This window comes from Prionailurus bengalensis, chromosome B2 (genome assembly GCF_016509475.1).
Source record: "Prionailurus bengalensis isolate Pbe53 chromosome B2, Fcat_Pben_1.1_paternal_pri, whole genome shotgun sequence".
Classification (NCBI taxonomy): domain Eukaryota; kingdom Metazoa; phylum Chordata; class Mammalia; order Carnivora; family Felidae; genus Prionailurus; species Prionailurus bengalensis.
In genome coordinates, this window is record NC_057349.1 from 2,524,405 (window position 1) to 2,534,503 (window position 10,099).

Genomic DNA, 10,099 nt, shown 5'->3' on the forward strand with positions numbered 1-10,099 from the left:
CAAGGTCATGTTGTGTTATCATCTATGACGTATAGTGTGTGCATTTCAACTGTGTGGAACGATGAGATACATATGAAAGATAATGAATCTCCCTCTGTCTGTATCTCTTTCCTATTCTTTCTGATTTCCCTTCCTCTTTTCCCTCATCCCCATTTTCTCTGAAATGTACAAATATTTTTGTAGTACTTTAAGCCTACTAAACTGAGACTGAAAGACCTTCTGTACCTATGACTGATGCAGACACAGGTCCATTATTTGATTTTTCTTACATTAAATATTAATGATTAACTTTTTATGGTAATGTGGAATTAAAATGGAACCAATTGATCAATTTCATGGGTTGATTCATTTATTCAAATAGCTACTTATAAAATGCCATGACACATGTGATAAGAAAGAATGGACCAGAAAAATGGAAGTTCTCTCACTGGCTTTATCCTGCTGGGTTTCTCTGACCGGCCTCAGCTGGAGCGAGTCCTCTTTGTGGTTCTTCTGATCTCTTATCTGCTCACCCTGCTGGGAAACACAAGCATCATTGCGTTGGCCCACCTGGACCCACACCTGCAGACTCCCATGTACTTTTTCCTGTCCAACCTAAGCTTTCTGGACCTGTGTTACACGACCAGCACTGTTCCTCAGCTGCTGGTTCATCTCAGGGGAGCAGACAAGTCTATTTCTTTCGGTGGCTGTGTAGCTCAGCTATTCGTTGTTCTAGGGTTGGGAGGCACAGAATGCATTCTCTTAGGGGTGATGGCATTTGACCACTACGCAGCCATCTGCATGCCCCTGCACTACACAGTGATCATGCACCCCCGTCTGTGCACCCTGATGGCTTCTGCATCGTGGTTCATTGGTTTTGCCAACTCCTCGTTGCAGACGGTGCTCATCTTCCTTGTACCACTTTGTGGGAGAAATAAAATAGACCACTTCTTTTGTGAGGTCCCCCCACTGCTCAAGCTTGCCCGTGTTGACACCACTGTGAATGAGTCTGAGCTCTTCTTTGCCAGTATGATCATTCTTCTCATACCTGTGGCACTAATCACATTCTCCTATGGTCAGATTGTCAGGGTGGTCTTAGCAATAAAGTCAGCTTCAGGGCAGAGGAAAGCATTTGGGACATGTGGGTCCCACCTCACGGTGGTCTCCCTGTTCTATGGCTCGGCCATCTATGCTTACCTCCAGCCCAGCAACAACCATTCCCAGGATCAGGGCAAGTTCGTTTCTCTTTTCTACACCATTGTCACCCCCATGGCCAACCCCTTCATATATACCCTGCGGAACAAGGATGTGATGGGAGCAATGAAAAAAGTGTTCTGTAGGAGCTTTGACTCCAGATGACTGGGATGAGGACCATTTGATGGAAGACCCTGAATGTCAGAGGCTTATAATTTTGTGTCCTGCACGTGTCAGGCAACATTTCCCCTGATGACTCTTCAAGAGAATTTCCTTTCCTCATTCTTTTATGCAAGTGAGAGTTCAAGTACTGAATTCATGATTCAATGTAACTTCCGGAGATGCTGATTTACTGTTCCTATAGATCTACATCATGTTAGTATTTCAAAAATCTCCACAAATTTTTCTTATTTTACCCCTTTTGGGGTACTATTGTATTCTAATTGCAAAAATCATCTACACACACAGAAAAAAACCACAGCAAAATAAGAATATGAACCATTGTATAAAAATCAGAAATATTAATATATTAAATTTGTTTTATGTTTATTTATTTATTTTCAGAGAGAGACAGAGAGCAGGAGCAGGAGAGGGGCAGAGAGAGTGGGAGAGAGAGAATCCCAAGCAGGCTCCATGCTACCAGCACAGAGCCCAACGTGGGCCTCAAACTTACAAACTGCGGAATCGTGGCCAGAGCCAAAAGCAAGAATTAGATGCCTAACTGATTGAGCCTCCCAGGTTTCCAAGAAATATTAAAATTTTAGTATTTTTTAGCAATTGCAGGAGGCATATCACTTTTTCTTGCATTTCAGTCATGGCTCTGATAGAAGGTCCATAAGTTGACTGTATCACCATTTTTTTCACAGAAGGATGTGGGCAACAGTGTAAAAAACTTTTAGGTCAAAAAAAACCTACTAACGTCAATGCTCATAAAGCCATTCAGATATCAGGGCCCAGTGTGACCTCACAGGAATGACAATGGTTTTATGTAGCCTTCATGTCATGGAGGGGGAGGGCGTGATGCATATCTGCCAGTGACACTGGGAACTTGAGCTGGTAACACACCAGGTGGTGCTCGCGTGTCATTATGTGCAAAGTCAGAGACGCACCAATGTGAGGTGTGCAAGTTGGTGAGATTCAGTGTGTGAGCCAACCCATTCATTAGAAATGACTTTTGGGGACATTATCATAGAGGAACAATGTGTGACCCAAGTCCTATTATATATTCTACACGTTTTATGTATAGTAATGCAGGAAAAGTTTTAAAGGGTAAAATATACTTAGATCCTCTCTTCATGCCATTTTACAAATTCAAGTGATCAAAGCTTTTATATCTCACATCTTCCAAGGTCCCCATATGTTTGAATGCAGTGATATATTATAAATATGAGAAATGAATACTATTTCCCAGGAAATCCCATGTTCTGTGCAGATTGCTCGGATGCACCAGGAGGAAACTCAAACAAAAAATAAAATTTGTATGTTTATTATTAAAAATCTCCATATGTCTTCTCTTTGCAAGCAGCCATCTCATTATGAAATAACTGTTACACAATTCTGAATGATGAATAAGAAATAGAAACATCCCATAACAAGTGAATGTGACATTGTAGTCTTTATTTTATTTTTTTAATTTCTTAGTTAAAAAAAAATTTACATCCAAGTCAGTTAGCATATAGTGCCGTAATGATTTAAGACGTAGAATCCAGTGATTCATCCCATACATATAACACCCAGTGCTCATGCCAACAAGTGTCCTCCTTAATGACCCTTGCCCAACTAGCCAATCCCCCCACCAAAACCCCTCCAGCAACTTCAGTTTGTTCTCTGTATTTAAGAGTCTCTTATGGGGCACCTGGGTAGTGCAGTCAGTTAAGCGTCCGACTTCAGCCAGGTCACGATCTCGCGGTCTGTGGGTTTGAGCCCCGTGTCGGGCTCTGGGCTGATGGCTCAGAGCCTGGAGCCTGTTTCCGATTTTGTGTCTCCCTCTCTCTCTCCCCCTCCCCCGTTCATGCTCTGTCTCTCTCTGTCCCAAAAATAAATAAAAAACGTTGAGGGGCGCCTGGGTGGCGCAGTCGGTTAAGCGTCCGACTTCAGCCAGGTCACGATCTCTCGGTCTGTGAGTTCGAGCCCCGCGTCGGGCTCTGGGCTGATGGCTCAGAGCCTGGAGCCTGTTTCCGATTCTGTGTCTCCCTCTCTCTCTGCCCCTCCCCTGTTCATGCTGTGTCTCTCTCTGTCCCAAAAATAAATAAACGTTGAAAAAAAAAAAAAAAACGTTGAAAAAAAAAGAGTCTCTTATGTTTTGTCCCCCTCAACGTTTTCATATTATTTTTGCTTCCTTTCCTTACATTTACCTGTTTTGTATCTTAAATTCCAAATATGAGTGAAGTTGTATATTGTCTTTCTCTGACTGCTAATTTTGCTTAGCATAATACACTCTAGTTCCCTTCACATTGTCGCAAATGGCAAGATTTCATATTTTTTTGATTGCCGTGTTACTCCATTGTGTATATATACCACATCTTTATCCATTCATCCATCTATGGACACTTGGACTCTTTCCATACTTTGGCTATTGTTGATAGCACTGCTATGAACATTGAGGTGCATATACTCCTTCACAACAACATACTTGTATCCTTTGGATAAATACCTAGTAGCGTAATTGCTGGGTCATAAAGTAGTCTATTTTTAAATTTTTTGAAGAACCTCCATACTGTTTTCTAGAGAGGCTACCCCAGTTTGCATTTCCATCAGCAGTGCAAAAGAGTTCCCTTTCTCCACATCTTTGTCAATGTCTGTTGTTTCCTGCGTCGTTAGTGGGAGCCATCTGGCAGGTGTGAGGTGGTATCCCATTATGATTTTGATTTGTATTCCCCTGATGATGAATGATGTTGAGCATGTTTTCAATGTCTGTTAGCCATCTGGATATCTTCTTTGGAAAAGTGTCTGTTCATATCTTTTGCCCATGTCTTCACTGGATTATTTATTTTTGGATGTTGAGTTTGATAAGTTCCTTATAGATTTTGGAGACTAACCTTTATCTGATATGTCATTTGCAAATATCTTCTCCCATTCCATCAGTTGCCTTCTTGTTTTGCACTGTGCAGTAGCTTTTTATTTTGATGAGAACCCAATAATTCATTTTTGCTTTGGTTTCCCTAGCTTACGGAGATGTCTTGAGTAAGAAGTGGCTGCGGCTGAGGTCAAAGTGGTTTTTGTCTCCTTTCTCTTCTAGGATTTTGATGGTTTCCTGTCTTAAATTCCGGTATTTCATCCATTTTGAGTTTATTTTTGTGTGTGGTGTAAGAAAGTGGTCCAGGTTCATTCTTCTGCATGTCGCTGTCCAGTTTTCCCAGCACCACTTGCTGAAGAGACTGTCTTTATTCCATTGGATTTTCTTTCCTCCTTTGTCAAAGATTAGTTGTCCATTCGTTTTTGGGTGTATTTCTGGGTTCTCTATTCTGTTCCATTGATCTGTTTGTTTTTGTTCCACTACCATACTGTCTTGATGATTACAGCTTTGTAATACATCTTGAAGTCTTGGATTGTGATGCCTCCGGTTTTGGTTTTCTTTTTTCAGGATTGCTTTGGCTATTTGGGGTGTTTTGTGATTACATACAAATTTCAGGATTGTTTGTTCTAGCTCTGTGAAGAATGCTGGTGTTATTTTGATAGGGATTGCATTGAATGTCTAGATTGCTTTGGGTAGTATCACCATTTTAACAGCATTTGTTCTTCTAATCCATGAGCATGGAAAGTTTTGCCCCCTTTTTCGTGTCTTCTTCAATTTCTTTCAAAAGCTTTCTTATGGTTTATAGCGTATAGATATTTCATCTGTTTAGTTCAGTTTAATCCTAGGTGTTTTATGGGTTTTGGTGCAATTGTAAATGCGACTGATTCCTTGATTTCTCTTTCTGTTGCTTCATTATTGGTGTATAGAAATACCACTGATTTCTGTGCATTGATTTTATATCCTGTGACTTTGCTGAAATCATGGATCAGTTCTAGCAGTTTTTTGGTGGAAGCTTTTGGGTTTTCCATCTAGTGTATCATGTCATCTGTGAAGAGTGAAAGTTTGACTTCCTCCTCGCCAATGTGGTTGCCTTTTATTTTTATTTTTTACATTTATTTATTTTTGAGAGACAGAGTGAGACAGAGAGTGAGCAGGGGAGGGGCAGAGAGAGAAGGAGACACAGAATCAGAAGAAGGCTCCAGGTTTTGAGCTGTCAGCACAGAGCCCGATGTGGGGCTTGAAACCATGAACGATGAGATCATGACCTGAGCTGAAGTCGGACACTTATCCAACTGAGCCACCCAGATGCCCCTGGTTGCCTTTTATTTCTTTGTGTTGTCGGATTGCTGAGGCTAAGACTTCCAACACTATGTTGAATAACAGTGTCAAGAGTGGACATCCCTGTCATATTCCTGACCTTAGGGGGAAAGCTCTCATTTTTTCCCCTTTGAGGATGATAGTAGCAGTGGGTCTTCCATGTCTGACTTTTATGGTCTTGAGGTATGATCCTTCTGTCCCTACTTTCTTGAGGGTTTTTATCAAGAAAGGATGCTGTATTTTGTCAAATGCTTTCTCTGCATCTATTGAGAGGATCAAGAGGTTCTTGTCCTCTCTTTTATTGCTGTGATGTATCACATTGACTGTTGCATATATTGAACCAGCCTTGCATCCCAGATTAGAGCTAAAAATGGGGGGGGGGCGAGAATAAAGAGAAAAATAAGGAAATAGTTTGAGGATTTGAAGAAATGAGTACCCTGAAGTAGACTAAACTGAGATGATGTGGATAAATAGAATTTGAAAAGATATACACAAAAGTAAATAATATAGGAGAAAAAAATTAAAGAAAAATATTTTTAATAAAAATTAAAAATAAATATGAAATTTTTCTTTTTCTGTATTTAAGAAAAAGGAAAGAGATGAAAAAGAGAAAAAAGGGAAAAAAAAGAATCGTTTGAAAATTTGAAAAAGTGAATCCATTATAGTGTACTAAAATAAAATGATGTAAGTAAAATTGAATTTGAAAAAATTTACATAAAAGCAAAAAATATACAATGGAAATTAAATAAAAATATTTTTAATAGAAATTGAAAGTAAAAATGAAGTTTTTCTCTTTTGCATTCATGAAAACAGAATGAAAAGGAGAAAAAAAGAAAATGAAGCAAAAAAGAAAATTGAAAATTTGCAAAGGTGAATACACTGATGTAGACTAAAATAAAACGATGGAAGTAAAGTAGAATTTGAAAAAAATTACACAAAAGTAAAAAATATACTAATATTAAAGAAAGATTTTTAATTAAAATTGAAAATAAAAATGAGTTTTTCTGTTTCTGTATTCATGAAAAAGAAAAGAAGTGTAAAAGAGAAAAAGAAAAAAAAAGAAAGAAAATTGAATAGATGAATCTGCTAAGAGATTGAAGTAGGACTGAAATTACTTCATTTTCCCCTAGAGATCAGTCTATGTAGTGCTTTTTAGTCCACAAACTAAGCCTGCAGTGATACTTGTGTTCTTGAAGAGCGAAATTGGGCCAATTGGGCAGGACTCAGTGTAACAGCTCCGCTCTCCACTAGATGGCACTGCTAGCCTAATGGGGTGGATTGTTGCAGTGCTCATAGGTGCATATGCGCATGCCCGGGAGTGGTGAAAATGACGCCACCCAGCTACCCAGTCTGTTCTCCCGGAGCAGCAATTACACACCTGTTCTCTGTCTTCAGCTCTCTTCCACTCCCTGCTATTTTATTCTCCGTGACCAGGCCCCAGGCAGCACCTCTCTCCCGAGTTTTGTCTCAGATGCGGCTGTTTTCCCCGGCCCCTTACTTCCGAAGGACTGCAGCCTTGACCCGTCCGCACCTCTGCAGGAGGTTCTCACTGAGCAATTGTCGAATGAGCAATGGGCAAGTGTCGGCTGCACCCAGGAATGCCCACTGGACCCTGCTGTTGCTGGTTCCCTGAGACTGCGGCCAGGTGTCAGCCCACCCCAGAAAAAGTTCACAAGATAGTGTAGCAGCAGCGTTTCAGGGATTATGGAAACCACAACACACATCTGGCACCACGCTTTACCTTCAACAACCTTGCCCCAGCACCAGCAAATGTAGCTGCCTTCCGGGGTCTGCTGGGACCAGGTGGCTTCAACAGTCTCTACCAAATGTCCTTCCAGCAGTGGAACTGCTTTTCCCTGTGTGGCCCGAGAACATCCCAGACCCCAGTCTGTTCCTGGGGATTCGCCCTTCCCACCAGAGCACCGCCAGGTGTAGAGCTGCGGAGTTGTAGCCTTTGCGCTCCCCTTGTTTACAGTCTTAATGGAATTTAAACCCTTTCCTTTCTCTTTTCTCCCTTTTTAGTTTAGTCTCTGTGGCTGTTTCCAATTTTCCACTTTCTCTCCAGCTGCTTTTGGGGAGGGGTACTTTTCCTGTATTCTAACCCCCTGCCCAGTATCTGTCCTGTCTCTGCCTGCAAAAGCAGTTCCCTACCTTTTGGGGCTTCTTGCTCCTGAAATTCACCTCTCCATTACGCCTACCTGCTGAGTTCTGTGGTTCAGGTTGTGCAGATGGTTGTGTTAATCCTCCAATCAGTTTTCTAGGTGTGTAGGATGGTTTAGTGTTGGTCTGGCTGTATTTCATGGATGTGATATACACAAAAGACTTCCATGCTGTTCCATCATCTTGGCTCCTCTGCTCTAAGACCTTTATAAATTTCAATTCAAACCCATTATTGGATATGTGATTTGTCAATATCTTCTCCCATTCAGTAGTTTTCTTTTAATTTTGAAAGAGGATTATTTTTTGAAATATTTTGAAATTATTTTACTGTAGTTTTTAAAAATATTTTTTTCTCATTCATCTTTATCATAAATACCTTTCTTTTTTAACTAATTTTTTTTATTTCTTTGATTCAAGTTAGTTAACAGATAGTGTAATATTGATTTGAGGAGTACAACCCAGGATTCATCACTTACATCTAAAGCCAAGTGCTTATCCCAACAAGTGCCCTCCTTAATACCCATCACCCATTTAGCCCATCCTGCACCTACCTTCCTTCCAACCACCCTCAGTTTGTTCTTTGTATTTAAGTGTCTCTTATGATTTGTCTCCCTCCTTTTTTATCTTATTTTTACTTCCTTCCCCTCAGTTCATCTGTGGTATTTTTTAAATTCCACATATACATGAAATTATATGAAATTTGTGTTTCTCTGATGGCCTTATTTCACTCAGCAAAATACACTCTACTTGTCTCTATGTCACTACAAATGGCAAGATTTCATTCTTTTTTGATTTGCAAGCAATACTCCATTGTATATGTTTACCACTTCTTCTTTATCCATTAGTCGTGGATGGACATTTGGGCTCTTTCCATACCTTGGCTATTGTCGATAGTAGTGCTATAAACATTGGAGTGGAGGTGTTCCTTCAAACAGCACACCCATATCCCTTGGGTAAGTACCTAGTAGTGCAATTGCTGGGTCATAGGGTAGTTCTATTTTTAATTTTTTGAGGAACCTCCATGCTGTTTCCCAGAGTGGCTACACCAGTTTACATTCCCACCAGCACTGCAAAAGAAATCCTCTTTCTCCGCATCCTCACCAACATCTGTTGTTGCCTGAGTTGTTAATGTTAACCATTGTGACAGGTATGAGGTGGTATCTCATTGTGGTTTTGATTTGTAGTTCTCTGATGATAAGTGATTTTGAGCATTTTTTCATTTGACTGATAGCCATCTGTGTGTCTTCCTTGGAGAAGTGTCTATTCATGTCTTTTGCCCATTTCTTCACTGTATTACTCATTTTTTTGGGTGTTGAGTTTGATAAGTTCTTTGTAGATTTTGGATACTAACCCTTTATCTGATATGTCATTTGCAAATATCTTCTCCCATTCTGTTTGTTGCCTTTAAATTTGCTGATTGTTTCATTGTGAAGAAGGTTTTTATTTTTTTTAATTTTATTTTTTTTAAATTTTCATCCATATTGGTTAGCATATAGTGCAACAATGATTTCAGGAGTAGATTTCTTACTGCCCCTTACCATTTATCCCATTCCCTCTCCCACACCCCCTCCAGTAACCCTCAGTTGTTTTCCATATTTATGAGTTTCTTATATTTTGTCCCCTCCCTGTTTTTATATTATTTTTGTTTCCCTTCCCTTATGTTTATCTGTTTTGTCTCTTAACGTCCTCATATGAGTGAAGTCCTATGATATTTGTCCTTCTCTGACTGACTGACTTCACTTAGCATGATATCCTCCAGTTCCATCCACATAGATGCAAATGGCAAGATTTCATTCTTTTTGATTGCCAAGTAATACTCCATTGTATATATATACCACATCTTTATCTATTCATCCATTAGTGGACATTTGGGCTCTTTCCATACCTTGGCTATTGTTGATAGTGTTGCTTAAACATGGCGGTGCATGTATTCCTTCAAAACAGCAGACCTTTATGCCTTGGGTAAATACCAGAAGATTTTTATTTTGATGTGGTCCTGATAGTTCATTTTCCCTGTGTTTCCCTTGCCTCTGGAGACATAGTGAGTGAGAAGTTGCTGCTGCTGAAGTCAAAGAGGTTTTTATCTGCTTTCTCCTCTAGAATTTCGATGGCTTCCTATCTTACAGTAGGTCCTTCATCTCTTTTGAGTTTATTTTTGTGTATGGTGTAAGAAAGAGGTCCAGGTTCATTTTTCTGCATGTCACTGTCCAGTTGTCACAGCACCATCTCCTGAAGAGACTGTCTTTATTCCACTGGATATCTTTTCCTGCTTTGTCAAAGCTTCATTAGCCATATAATTGTGGGTCCTTTCCTGGTTCCATTCTGTTCCATTGATCTGAATGTCTGTTTTTGTGTCAGTACCATACCATCTTGATGATTACAGTTTTGTAATACATCTAATGTTTTTTCCAGAAATGCTTTGCATGGTTTATT

The 10,099-nt window shown here is 39.9% G+C and overlaps 1 protein-coding gene across 1 annotated transcript; it reads left to right on the forward strand.

Moving 5' to 3' along the window:
- The first annotated feature begins 399 nt into the window (after window positions 1-399).
- Window positions 400-1,338, forward strand: LOC122489113 (putative olfactory receptor 2B8). The gene has a single exon (XM_043590629.1). The coding sequence runs from the start codon at window positions 400-402 to the stop codon at window positions 1,336-1,338; it is 939 nt and encodes a 312-aa protein (XP_043446564.1).
- The last annotated feature ends 8,761 nt before the right edge of the window (window positions 1,339-10,099 follow it).

Bases quoted from the DNA above. Each gene is read 5' to 3' on its own strand.
- LOC122489113 (XM_043590629.1), top strand. From the start codon at position 400: ATGGACCAGAAAAATGGAAGTTCTCTCACTGGCTTTATCCTGCTGGGT.